Source organism: Monodelphis domestica, chromosome 5 (assembly GCF_027887165.1).
Source record: "Monodelphis domestica isolate mMonDom1 chromosome 5, mMonDom1.pri, whole genome shotgun sequence".
Taxonomy (NCBI): domain Eukaryota; kingdom Metazoa; phylum Chordata; class Mammalia; order Didelphimorphia; family Didelphidae; genus Monodelphis; species Monodelphis domestica.
Window position 1 is genome coordinate 184589718 of NC_077231.1, and position 14827 is coordinate 184604544.

Here is a 14827-nt window from a genome sequence, read left to right on the forward strand (position 1 = left end):
TATTTGCATGCTCTCTCCTCTTAGACTGTGAACTCGTTGAGGATAAAGACAGTTGTTGCTTTTAACAGTAGTAGCTGGCAAACAGTAGGAGCTTCATCAATGTTTATTGACCTTGCATCCCCCAAAGGATATCTAAACTGCTCCCCGTTATAGAAGAGAGACGTCAGCAAAGATCAGACACGGGAGAGCGTCTGGGATGTACTTTTTGCAGACCGCCATTCTCCAGAAGGAGCCGAGTCCCCGTGCCTGCTGGACTCGAAAGAGCCCCCACAGCAGGTTTGAAAAGGGCTGGGGACAAAAAAAGATCGGCTCCTCCAGTCCTTTTATGGCAATCAACGCCTCTCCTCCACTCCGAGACTGCTCCCAGCACCTCCGCCCTCGTCTAGTCCACCCACGAAAGTTGTCTCATTGGCTAAACGAGAAAGGGGGTTGGGAGGGAGGATAGAGAACCTAACTATCTGCTTTCCCAGTGAAATCGAAAAAGGCCTCAGCAGCGGCAGCATATATTCCTGCCGGGCAGAGACATTCGATTCCTCCCTTCTCAATCTAGGCCCTAGGCACGAGCACCCACCCGCGCATCCTCCTAGCAGGAGAGAGGCGGTCTCTTGTAGGAGGGGGCGGGTGGGGAAGAAGGCGCACGCGCAAGCGCGCGACTGCGGGCCTCCGGCTCCCCGGCCCCTCCCCTTGCGGGGGCGCGCGGCGCCAGAGACCGTACGGGAAGAGGGAAGTCAGGTGGCCGCTGCCGCCGCCGCCGCTTGTCGCCAGAAGGAAGATGGCGGATCTGGAGGAGCAGTTGTCGGATGAGGAGAAGGTAGGAGGAGTGAAGGCGGCGGAGCCATCTCGGGCCCGGAGTCTTGAGAACCCCGGAGCTTGGGAGACTAGGGGAAGAAAGCTTTTTCCGTATCTCACTGCTGGGGAGGAAGGTCCGCCGCCTGTCTGCCCGCCCGCCTCGGCCGCTGCCCCTGTCAGTCACCGGAGGCCTCTCGCCTGCTCCCTTAGCTCCTTGTAGGGTGTGTGAGCAGCCAAAATAGGAAGCTGGAGCAGGAGCGAGGGGCCCCAACCTAGGGAAGTAGACTGAGATGCTGGGGGCCCCCCTCCTACTCCGCGGTCCCCCCCCCCCAACCTTCCTGGGCTGCGGGCGGAGCCCCAGGGCCCAGGGACGGAGGGGAAGGTGGCATCCGGAGTGGGGAGCGGCCCCGAGGGCAGTGCCCAGCCGGAAGAAGGGCTGGGGAGGCACCCTCTCCGGCCGAACTGTTCTTCACTCCCACTTTTCTGATTATCCGGCACCTTCCTCCCCCTCCCCCCATATTTTCCTCTTCCTCTTCTTGAGGGGTTTTATTTTCCGTTTGGGCTTGAGCGGGGATGCCGGGCCGATTGGGACTTCACATGCTTAGAGTTACTGTGGTCGAAGAAGGTTCTATTTTCTAGGATCCCCCACCCCCAATCCCCTTCTTGCGACCTCTCCAAACTCCCCACAGCACCCTTCGTGGTGCTGATGTTGTGGCGCCTGATGGTCTTAGAAATGGGGGAGTTGTGCAACTCCACTGTCTTTGGCAGTTGGATGATGCTTTGGCAGGACAGGAGCAAGACCAGCATTCGATTTTTCAGACTTTTAGTAACAAATAAGTCTATCATTATACAAAAGACGATGGCATTTCGCTAGGATTTAAATGCTTTACAATTATCTGGCTGTTTGGGGGAACTGACAGTCTTCCCCTTCACCTCACCATCTCAAAAAACTCATTTTTGATTATTATGAGTAATTGGGGAAAGTATTGGTAGGAGGATCTCTGGAATCTAAACCAGTCAATATAATGCACAAATAAGGAAATGATTCCATTTCTGAAGACTCTATTTAAACCACTAATTTCACCAGTGTGAATATTCTTACCCAGAATAAAACTTTTTGGGTGTCATTCTTTGGTTAAAGTGATTAATGAATAACAAAAGTAGGGGTAAAAAGCAAAAGAAGGATAACTACAAAAGTGCTAGTCTGTCCCTGAACACCTGAAGTTTTGCATTATCTATTCAGAGTTTGTAGTTAGAATATTGGGGGGAAAGTTTCAGTTATTGAAAAGATGATCAATGTTGCCCCATACCTCATGAAAAGTAGAATTAAAATGAAATGGAAAGACACTCCCCTACCCCCCAATTTGGAGTCAGAAGAACTGAATTAGAATCTCCTAAGTACTATCTTGGGAAATCTCTAATAAACTTGGAATATAATCTGGTGGATTTTTCAGAAATCAGAGAGTTGAGAGATCTTGTAGTGTGTGTTTAATATAGACCAGCCATTCTAAAGTAGCAAATACCTTTAAAAATTCTATGACTATATTTTTTTCATTAACTAGCATCAGAATGGAAACCTACAAAGTCTGGATCAAATGAATTATTCTTTCCATTTAGAAAGAAAAATATTTTCCTTTGTTAAATACTGATTTTCTGTTAGTAATTGATATAGGCGTGTACAGATTTGCCAAATAAACTTGTCATTGCTCAGATTCAAATTCAAATAAAGTTTAAATGAAAGTTGTGATATTTTGTTTCCAGATCATTTATCTGAATCGGATCATTTTTATTACTTCTGTGAAACTCAAAGTCTTTTAGAACAACTAGAAGACCTTTAGTCAAGAATTGTTTAATGAGGCAAGGTGGCTCCTAAGTTTCAGTTCAGCCTTTGTTTGTATGTGCCTTTCTCACAGACTGGCTCTGTGACTCTGGGCAATTAATTTAACTTCTCAATGCTCTAGGCAACTCTAAGACTATAATTTCAGAGAAGATGCTGCTCACTTAACACAGATTGAGAAAGGGCCTCACAGAGAATTCTCTACCATAATATCTTACACTTGGATTATTTATTTTGTTACTTCTGTTTCCTACTTTGTAGTTTTCACGAGTATTTCTCTGACTTTCTTTTATCCCAACTTTTTTAAACTTAGATTATATTAATTGTAACAGTAATGATAACTAGTGCCAAATCTGCAGTTAAAAGCAATTCATTTCATCAGACATGATTTAAAGACAGATATATTGTAGAAGAAAAAAGTTTGAATGAAAGATTAGATCCCTGACTTCCTAGAGTTTATAGTCTAATGAGGTATATGACATACATGAATCACTGTAATATGTAACTGCATGGGAGGGGACAATTAGATAAGCCTTTATGGTAGTTTTAGAAAGCTGCCTGCCTGGGGCATCAAAAAAGTTATAAATGGCTTGTCATACACAGAGTACAACTGTCCTTTGTGCCAGAGATTTAACTTGAATCCAGGTCTTTCTGACTTTGCACCCACTCTATATGTACTAGAACTAGGCCATACTACCTCTCCGAACAAAGTTATATTTAGTAATTTTAGGTACTTCCTCTTTTATTTATTGTGAGTCAGCAAAAAAAAAAATACCTTTTTCTGCTTTTATTTGTATTACCTTATGTTGATAAGAGGGAAAGCAATTTCCTTTTTTTTTAAATCATAAATAAAATCAAAGTGCTACCTTCTATAATTGGTGATTTAAGAATTGTTTTTAAAGTTCCACTTTTAAAATGTTATTTGTGCTAACATTGTAACTTTTTTTAAAACCCTTACCTTTTGCCTTAGAATCAATACTATGTTGGTTCCAAGGCAGAAGAGTGGTAAGAGCTAGGCAATGGGAGTTAAGCAACTTGCCCAGGGTCACACAGCTAGGAAGTGTCTGAGGCCAGATTTGAACCCAGGACCCCCGGCTCTAGGCCTGACTCTCAATCCTCTGAGTAACCAGCTGCCCCCAACATTGTAACTTCTGTTTCAGGTCCTCTATGTAGAGGCCTACTTGGGAGTTTTCAAAATATTTCTTCTTTTTTGGGAAACTTTTCTAGTTATATAAATATATATATATATATGTATATAAATATTCATATGTATATGTATAGTTTTTGTTCAGTGACACCAGCATAAAAGCAAAAAGCCTTTTGGGGACCATTGCTGGATCTAAAGGGTCTTCATAGAATTAAAAGTTCAAGACCTATTTTGTCTTAGCAGAAGATACTCTAGGAAAAGGACACACACACACACACACACACACACAGGCACACACAGGCACATGCTGGCACTCATGCTATTATTAGGAAAAGCAAAGAAGGTAAACCACTAGGGATAATGTCCAGGCATAATGATCTTGGGTCCATGGGGAAGGAAGAGTTTAGGTTGGTTCTGTATGGAATTGTGCCAAGCTACTTAATCACTGGGTTTTCTGGGTTCACTTTCACTTCATGCTTAAGAGTTACTTAGATAGTTCATATGGATAGTCAAGATATAACTGGGTTCCCATTTTTGAGATGATAATCAACTAGGAAATTAGAAGTATATTGCTTGGAAATTTCCAGACCCAGAGAATCCATATATGGGGAGGTTCCCAAGAAGGGGCAGAATAGAAAGTAGGGATATGGCTCTGGCATAGACAGCTTGTTGGATAGAAAAAGGCAATGACATAGACTCTTCAAACTAGGGCCCATGAACTTGTTTTAAAAAATATTTTTACAACTGCATTTCACTATAATTTGTTTCCTTTGTTATCCTGTGTTTTTATTTTATGCATATAAAAATATTCTGATAAGGGGTTCTTAGGCTTTGCCAGACAGCAAAAAGAAATCCATGCCTCCAAAAAGGTTAAGAATCCTTACTTTACAGGTTCTTTTACAGCTGCCACAAGGTAAAGGGATGTAATCTGTTCTGGGAATCCTCTCTACCTAACCAAAGGTAACAGCAGAAATATGAAGGGTATGGGTCATATTGATGGTTACTGGCCAACTTTGTTTGCTGGAGTCACTACTGCATTTAGATGCAAGAATTCAGCACAATTTTAACCTTTTGGTTCCTAGACTATGAAGGGTCAGCTCTCTCTCAGCTTGTGAAACTATTTAGTGGAGATCTTCACTTTGAAGGTTTATGACTTTTGGCTTACAAAAAGAACCATACCAAACATTTAAGATGATAGATATAGAATTGAAAGAGACCTTCAAGGTCAGACCTGGAGGGATTAAATTATTTTCTCATGGTCATACAACTAGTAAGTGTAAATGTTCAAGTTGAGATGATTTCCAAATCAAGTCCAACTTCTCTGAAATTGATAATAATGAGGAAATTCAAGAAAGTACCTTAAACAATACCTTTTTCTTTTTTTTACATTTTTTCTTAATGATTCCATCCAACCATGTTTTCTACTATCATTATACATAGAAAATTCTCAGGGTTGTGGGGTTTTGTTTTTTTTTTGGTCTCTAATCTTTATCTTTTCTCATGGAACTCCTGTCCCACACTTAAACTGTGTAGGCAATTTTACATAGCTGTACCCCTCCTATATCTCAAAATCACCAAATCTAAAAGCAAGTTTATAATCTCTAAAACTAGCTCCTTATCCAAAATTACCTATTTGCATTATTGCCTTCCATCTCTCAGACCTATAAACTATAAGTTTTCTTGTATCCTATCCATAACCAAGTCTTCTGTTGCTGTCTGTCTCTCTCTGAAGTGTATACCTCTTCTCATTTGTCAGCCATTCAAATTCTGGTCTTTATTATCCCATGCCTGACTATGACAATAGCCTCCTTTCTGGTATCTCAGCTTTTAGTCTCTTCGCCTTCATACTGCCACCAGATTAATCTTTCCAAAGCAATGCTTTGATATTGACACTCCTTTGCTATCTCCCAAATAACTTCTAGTTTTCTTAGCCTGGCAATTTAAAGCCTTACAGAATCTCCTTTCAACCAACCTTTCCAATCTTATCACTTCTGCTTTACTATTCTGAACATAGTAGTTTAAAATTTACAAAGCACTTTCCTAACCTCTCATGAGAATACTGGCCATTTACTTAAACATGCTTTGTGCTTCCTTGTCTCTACTTTTGTTAGCGATATTTCTATACCTGGGATGTTTTCTTACTTTTTCCTTCCTGTCCCTAAAATATTGGTTATTTAAAAAATTGATAATTCTTTAAGAACCAGTTAGAATTCTTCCTACATAGGACTATTTCTGTTTACTCGACAATTGGAAGACAATTTTGATCATCTGAATTCTTATGGCACTTTATATTTCAACTTCAAACATTTGTTAAATGTCTTCTTATGTCAATGCTATGGAGATACAAATAGAAAGACAAAAACTGCCCTTTCCCTGAAGGAGAGAATATTGGATTACATACCATTTTGGGAGTATAGAATATGTTACTATTTCTAATAATATTGCCGCTGCCTTTTCTTGTTCTTATTTATTTCCATTTCCCCCCCCCCCTTGCTACTTTTTAAGCACCTTGAAGACAAGATCTGGCCATGATCTTTCCATTCCTTACAGTGCCTTTTATACAGATGCCCAAATTGCTTTTTTAAATGAATTATGAATTTATAATGGGAAGAAAAGGATAATATAATAGATAGAACCTAAAAAATTAGTTGTGTTATGTGACCAGCTTTTGGAAAAGAGTAGGGATGGAAGGAATCAATCTTTTTTCTTATAAATTGTGTTTCATAACCAGAAAAGCCTCATACACAGTCAAATTAAGTGCCTCATACACTTTGAGATGCAGATGGTGTTGCTGGTTATAATCCAATCACAAACAAAAATGTGAAATCATTCACATCACTTAAAACTGTTCTTTTGAATATTTCTGACTATTTGAACCAGTATTTATATATTATAGAAAGTAGGATCAGGATCTTTTCAAAGAGTATCTTAATCTTTAGTTTTACTATTCCATTGAATGTGCAAGTTCTATAACTTAGACAGATGGAAAAATCAAGATACTTTGTTTTTATCAGTAGGTTATATTCAAAAGTACATGAAGACATTTTGAAGATCATTTGCTAAGTGAAACTTAATTTTTTTCTATTAATATAGTTATTTAATAATTGCAAAGTGCTATCCTTGCAGTAGCACTATGATTTAGATAATGCAAGCATTATTTTCATTTTACACTGAGAAAATGGAGTCTCAGACAATTTCAGTTTGGTTACTTGCTTCATTTTCCCTATTGTTTAAGTCTTTGAAGGGTAAGAGCAGGTGTTATTTATCTATTCCTTTAGATTATATACTTATATGGACTTTGGGGGCTATAGAAATGATAACTTTTTAAAGAAAAAAGTTGATGGTATTGACTTTAGGTCTATGATTAAGCCCTGAATTTGTTAAGCCTAAATAAACACTGTTTATAATCACACACAATCAATGATGGCTTATTTACAAAGAAAATTAATCCATATACTAGATATTAAGAATCTTGAAGTTTGTGAGTGTCCTCAGCCCCCCCCCCCCCCATACAGATCATAACCCCTCTTAAAAATATCTCCTCTAAATGTAAATACCTATCCAACTGGCTAATATATGATAGAAAAGGAAAGTAATTAATGTTGTAGAGGATATAGCAAAATTGGGAACCTAATGCATTTTTGGTGTAGTTGTGAACTGAACCAGCCATTATGGAAGGCAATTTGGAACTGTATCCTCCTAAAGAGATTTTAAGGGGGGCAGGGGTATGACACACCTGCTTGTGTAAAAATATTTGTAGCAGCTCTTTTTGTGGTAGCAAAGAATTGGAAATATTGAGGGTATATTTATCAATTGGGAAATGGCTGAACAAATTGTGGTTTATGATAGTGATGCTATAAGAACAACGAACAGATGATTTTAGAAAAGCAGGAAAGACCTATATGAAAGATGAAGAGTGAAATTGGCAGAACCAGGAGACTAGTAGTACACAGTAACAGCAATATTGTAGGATGATCAACTGTGAAAGAATTAGCTACTGTCATCCAGGACAGTTCTGAAGGACTTCAGACAAAAAATGCTATCCAACTCCCAAGACAGAACTTTCTGTTGGTGTCCAAATACAGATCAAAGCATACTATTTTTCGCTTTAATTTATTTGTCTTTTTATTTAGGGAAGTTGGTTTTATATGAGTATTCTTTTACAACAGTGACATATGGAGGCATATGGAAATGTGTTTTTCATGACAGTACATGCATAACACTAATCAAATCGCTTTCCATCTCTGGTGGGGAGGAGGAAAGGAAGGGTCTTTAAAGTTTGAAAAACATGTTGAATATTATTACATGTAATTGGGAAAATAAAATATATTTTTAAAAAATCTTCTCTACTCTCCTCTATGCAAACGTGCCCAAATTTTCCCTATCTTTAAAAAACTCTTGACCTTGCCATTTCCTCATTCTTTCTCAATATCATTTATTGAATTTTCAGCTTCATTGTTTTATGTTTTTTTTCTGAGGATCTAACTAAAATGTTGAAATGAAAGTTGGGGAGGTTGTCACTCTGAGAGGGAGGGTCTACATCATTTCTACATACCAAGTACATCAAATATATGTAATTTCTTTAGTGTTGGTGTACTTCCTACAGAAGCAGATCAGAATCCTCATATTACTTAAGAGATGATCTTTTAAGAATTACTGTGGCAAAAAAAAATAATAATTAATCATCATGCAGCAGCCAACTCAATGATGATCTCTCCACACTAGGTTGGATACAAGGTGTGGTGTCAGAAGTCCTGGGTTTAAATCCCATTTCTGCCCAAGTCACTTAACTAACTTCTCTGTGCCTCAGTTTCTTTAACTATAAAATCAGGGGTTGAATTAAATGACCTCAATGGTCCTTTCCATCTTGAGTATATGTCCTTGTAGGACTTTATGGGAGTTTAAAACATCATCATTATAATCAAATGTAATAATAATTGCTTAATGTCATTGTTTTGATAGAATGATTTGTCATAGAAGTCTCTGTTCTCGGTGAACCTATGTTCTTGGTGGATTGCAGAGGAATATAAAACAAGTTCTGCCAGTCTGTAGCATGTAATAATGAACAGATGGCCAAATGTCCTTGGCTTTTTTTTTTTTAAACCAAATATTATCTCCTATAAAGGCCAAATGTTAAAGTCTTCCATTGCTTCATCATGGCATAGAGGTGACCTGGGGTCAAAACAAACTCTAAAAGATCTTTCCAAGATGAAAAGTTTTTAATATAGCCTGAAACCAGAACCAGACTATGCCTATAAATTCAACAATTGGCCTAACCAAGTTTGGAGCTGCAGCAATTCATTAAGACTCTCTTTTACTTAAAGTGTAGAGGAAAGTGTAAATTGGAAAAATAATTAATAGAAGAAAGGCCACAGACTAAAGAAGGTTCTAGGAAAACTTCCTAAAGAAGATAATATTTTAATTGTAACTTGATGAAGACCAGGTGGTAGATAAGAGAAGGTGAAACATTCCAGGTTTGGACAGGAGCCATCGAAAATGCATAAGTCAGGAGATGACTGCTTTGTTCAAAGAACAATAAAGAGTTCAGTGTTAACTGCATTGATAAGTTTGGAGAGGGGCATAAGATATAAAAAGAATGGAAGAGAAGGCAGATAATGAAGAATTTTGAACGCCAAAGAAAGATTTTATATTTGATCTTGGAGAAGCTCCTGGAGTTTTTTGAGCCCATCAGAAACATAAACTTAAACCCCTCTCCATTAGATACTTATTTTACTTCTACTTCAAGAAGTCCAGGGATAGGTCTTCATTACCTCCCAGAACAACCATTCCGTTTTTTAAGATAGTTTTGATTGTTTGCATTTTTTCCCTTATATGGAAACAAAATTGTCTATCCATTGGTCATAGAAACACATGTTCAACTCCAAAATACTATCTAGTTAAAGATAAATTTTGATTACTCATTGCTTTTTATAAGGTAGGGGAAAAAAGATAAGATATTCTGGGTGTTGCAAACACCCTGTATTGTCAAAGTAGAGATTGGAGAAAATAAAGGGTAACACTGGATCTGATATTTACTTTCGGGGAAAATAGAGACTGAGAAAAACTGTAAAGGCATGGAAACATTGGTATTGGACATGAAATTAAGAGTATTTTAAAAGTAGACCTTTTTTACTTTATTCAACAATATTTATTAAATATTTATGGCATTAGGTTTCAGAACTCTTAAACAGTCATTTTGAAAGTATGATTATTTCATCAAATGATCCGTGAAATTTAGATTTTTGAGAGATTTCACTGTCAGTTTTGGAGATAGGTACCTACTTAAAGGACAAGGTTAACAACATCAGATGAATAATGCTGCTCTCACCTGCTTTATCATCAGTGGACATCCATGGAGATTATGGAAATAATGTAGTGAGTGTGAATTGAAGAGAACTTTTGCTTTCCAGGGAAACCCTCAGGAAACAATAGCTATGATAGGAATTGTTTCCATTTTTGTATAAGATTTTTCATTTTTCTGTTCTCTTTTAGTGTATTTGAAATGCCATTTATAGGATTCCTGGCTACTAGAAATGTTAAGTGTAGGTGGGAATTACTATTGGTATTTTACTATTTTGAAATTTGGGTTTGAGGCAGAAAGTAGAAGGGGTATTAGTATTTCATAGTTAACACATTTGTACAGTTACCTTTTGATACCGTAGACTCATTCTAGGGTCAACTTGAACTTTATAATTTTGAAAAAAGTATTGTAAAGGGCGAAGAACTTAGCAACCTACTTTGTAAGATTTTTTTTGTCCAATTTTGATAATAATAGGAAAATGGTTTAATCTCGTTTGAGAGCAACTTCAAATAACTTATGTAATGTCATTTTGACTAGATAATTTTTGGTAGTCAAATTATGTAATGAGCTGTTTGTATAAGTATTTTTATTTAATTTTATATGTAATTGGAAATAGAAGTGATCTTAGTCTTGAAAGCTGATTTATCTGCAGTGTCTCATGTCACCTTCATGGGTTAAGTAGTAGTAAAAATTCGAAGAAAACACATATTTTATTTTAGGCATTTGCTTATTACTACACTAGCAAAGAGGTTTACTGTCAAATAAGAAGGACTAGACTAGGTAATCTTTATGATCCTATCTCTAAAATAATAAGCAATACAGAGCTTAGCTCTTTCACTTTTACTAACATAGCTGCCTATTTTGAATAGCAAGTGCTTTTTCTTTAAAATATTGTGGCAAATTTGTTTTTAATCCAGAATTCAACCAGTAAAAAAATAAGTATTGAATTTGACAAAGCACACAATTTGCTTCTATTAGAAAAATATAAAATTGACAAGTTATCAGATTTGTTAACAGTTTACAAAGTAGTTAGAGGACTAATGTAGACCAATTGGCATATGCTTTTATATTTAAGTGGATCTGTAATTCTACCAAAGTTGAGTACTCCTTCAAGGAATGTAAATCATAACCCATCCAAAGCCTTCTCATTTTAGTGTTATTATTGTCTTTATTTTCCTATCATCCTATTAGAGGCATTTTTTGGATACTTCTTGAATATCAGTATAGTACATGTCTGCTATCAGAGAATCTTAGACTTAAAACTTCAAGTTTCTCAGGTCATCTACTCCAAGCCTCTCATTTCATTTTACGCATGGGAAAATAGAAGTCCCAAAAGACTTAGTCCATCATCACCCAATAATAAGAGGAAAAGGTGGAGTTGAACTCACTGGCATCTGTGACTCTAAATGTAGCTTTCTTTTTGTTACATCACTTTGTCTTGCTCTTGTTACATAACCCCCATTCTCTTGTTATATGGCCCACACACTTCTTTTTGGTCATATATGGTCTTGATAAAGTTTTTTATGCTTCTGACTTAAATAATGTTAAGTAATATTAACCCAAGACTAATATTAGTGTTTCCATTGGCCTTGAGTCACTTATAGTTTTGATTCTTCAAAGACTGGTACACTCACCCGTTTTCTTTTTTTTTCTTTTTTTTAAACCCTTACCTTCCATCTTGGAGTCAATACAGTGTATTGGCTCCAAGGCAGAAGAGTGGTAAGGGCTAGGCAATGGGGGTCAAGTGACTTGCCCAGGGTCACACAGCTGGGAAGTGTCTGAGGCCAGATTTGAACCTAGGACCTCCCGTCTTTAGGGCTGGCTCTCAATCCACTGAGCTACCCAGCTGCCCCCTCACCCATTTTCTAAACTTTCATTTCTTTTGAGCCTACGTATATACTATCCTTCTAGTATTGCTGGTTTGCTACTTTATTTATTTTTAAAATCCTGTAACTTCCATCTTAGAATCAATACTGTGTATTGGTTCTAAGGCAGAAGAGTGGTAAAGGCTAGGCAGTGGGGGCCAAGTGACTTGTCCATGGCCACACAGCTAGGAAGTGTCTGTAGGATCTCCTGTCTCTAGGCCTGGCTCTCAATCCACTGAGCCACCCAACTTCCCCTGGTTTGCAACTTTAGTCTCACAATTTCTTACTTTCTTCACCCAAAATATCCAATTAGTGCAAAGTCTTTATAGTTTTGCCTCAATGTTTCTGTCATCCATTGCCTTTTCTCCATTCATAGGGACAGTACCTTGGTATAGGTGCCTCATTTAACTTGTTATTTAGTGGTGTCTAACTCTTCATGATACCATTTTGGGTTTTCTTGATAAGGGTATGGAGTGGTTTGCTATTTTCTTCTCCAGTAAATTAAGGTAAATTAAGTAGATCTCTCCACTGAGCCACCTAGCTGCCTCCCAAAACATGATAGTCTTCTAATAAACTCCTGTGGCTCCTTATGACCTCTGTAATCAAATACAAACTCTTTTGTATGGCATTTACAGCCTTTTGAAGTCTAGCTGCAACCTCCTTTTCCAGCCTTATTATAAGTCCTCATTAATTCATTTCAACCAGTTGACCTTTCTGTTTGTAACACACAGCATTCTTCTGACTTGATGCCTTGATTTCCTTCTCTTTACCCTCCTAGAACCCCTAGTTTCTTTCAAAGCTCTGCTGAAATAACACCTGCTACAAAAGCCTTTCCCAATCCATAATAGCTTCAATGCTTCCTCAAGTTATCATGTACTTTTTTTTTTAATATATATATCTAGAGGGATATTTTACTTGATCTCATTAGCCTCCCATGGGTTCAACTATCATCTCTATGTCAATTCTCATATTTATTTGTTCAGCCTTTCCCTTCTCCTGACCTGTAGTCTTACCTCTCCAACTGTCTATTTTGGATGTTTGATAGATATATTAAATGCATTGTTCAAAATAGAATTAACTCATCTTTCCTCCAATAGTTTTACCCTCTTCCTCACTTTTCTACTGTTGTCAGGGCACTATCATTCTCAGTCACAGAAGCTTACAACCTATGTGTCATCCTCCATTCCTACTCTCTCCCCTTTCAAGTTCTTTCAATTCTACCTTCATAACATCTCTTTATATGCCACCTTTTCTTTCCTCTAACACTGTCACCACCAATACTGTGCAGGTCCTTATCACCTCACATCTAACTCAGACAGTGACTGCACATAATAAAGCACTTAATAAATGATTGTTGACTTGGCTCCTATATATATTTTTATATCCTCATGTTGTCTCCTTATATGGAATATGAGGTCCTTGTGGACAGGAGCTATTTCTCTTTTTGTGTGTGTGTGTGTGTGTGTGTGTGTGTGTGTGTGTGTGTGTGTGTGTGTGTGTTTTAAGCACCTAGCCTAGACTGTTGGCCATTGCCTGGCATATTTTGGTGCTTAATAAATGACTACCATTATTTATATCCTTTATAACAACACAAAAATGTTGGTTTTTTTAAAAAGATGAGATTTTGTATCAGGGAACAGTTTGGAATCATTGAAATGAGGGTGTCATTCTCCATAATTGCTCTTCTGCTTGGCCTAGTTCATTATTCATCTACATTGCCTAAGATAGAGGTACTAATGGATTATTAACTCAAGGAGTTGCCCATGCATTCATCTAGTTCATTTTTCCTGATAAGCTAATCTTTTTAGATTAACTGTGGATCTCATTGGGGCAACCCATGAAATTCCCTATATTTTATAACATAGAATAAGTTTATAATCATGAGCTTAAAAAGGGTAGAGTATCCAGAAACACCTCCTGCATCATCAAAGAAAAATTAAATCATAATTTATGTAATTTAATGTTAAGTATATATTTTATTAAATTTGCTGTCTTTGAAAATTAGCAATCTGCATTCAGTCTAATTATTTATGTTAACTCCTGTCTAAAATAATCCTTTAAAGAGATGCTTGTAGAAAGGCACTGTTGTGGGATAGTGGAAACAGCATGTGATTTAAGAATCAAGAAAGGCCTGACCTCAAATCTGATTTTTACCAGCTCAGTGACTCCAAGTCACTTCAACTCTCAGAATTTGTTTTCTCATTTATAAAATGGGGATAATAACTGTAGTACTTATATTACAGGGTTGTTTTAAGGGTAAAATAATGTATGCAAATCATTTTGTAAATTTTATAGTGCTATAGAAGTGCTTATCGATATTTTTCAAAATAATCCAGTTAATGTACATGTTCCTTTGATTCATAAATTTAAAATGAATTTAATAGCTGTATGTAAAATGAAAATTTGTCAGTGCTTTCCCATTGACTTAATTTTTAAAAATTGAGATATACAGATAATTCCTAAGAAAATATAGAATCTCAAAGCCTCCAGTAAACATTTTAAAAAATCATGTCTGGGAAAACAGTGTTCTAATAGGACACTAATAGAGCTAATGGAATATTAATAGAGCACTCTAAATTACAAACAAGATAATTACAACAGTATTAGTGTGATGTTATATACAAGAATTGGCTAGGTAATAAAAGAAAGAAGCTTATGTTTAGAAAAATCAGATTTTACCCCAAAATACAAGCAAATAATCTAGTGATAGAATTTGGCCCAAATTAGTCTTCCACCTGAATTTCTTCCCAATAGCTGCTCATCAAATTGGTAATCTTTATGATCTTAACTTCTTTGTTTCTTGATGGCATTTATGTTTGTGTTTCTCACATCTGTGCAGTTCTGTTTAACCTGTTGCTTAGGTTATACTTTTTTATATGCTTGTTTTC

General features: G+C 37.0%; 1 protein-coding gene across 1 annotated transcript in view; it reads left to right on the forward strand.

Annotated features, from left to right (window-relative positions):
- The first annotated feature begins 675 nt into the window (after positions 1-675).
- The window catches only part of CAPZA2 (capping actin protein of muscle Z-line subunit alpha 2), a 50781-nt gene continuing 36629 nt past the window's right edge, over positions 676-14827 (forward strand). The window contains 1 exon segment of the mRNA NM_001168689.1: positions 676-811. Within this exon segment, the coding sequence (NP_001162160.1) occupies positions 773-811 (39 nt within the window). The 5' untranslated portion in view covers positions 676-772.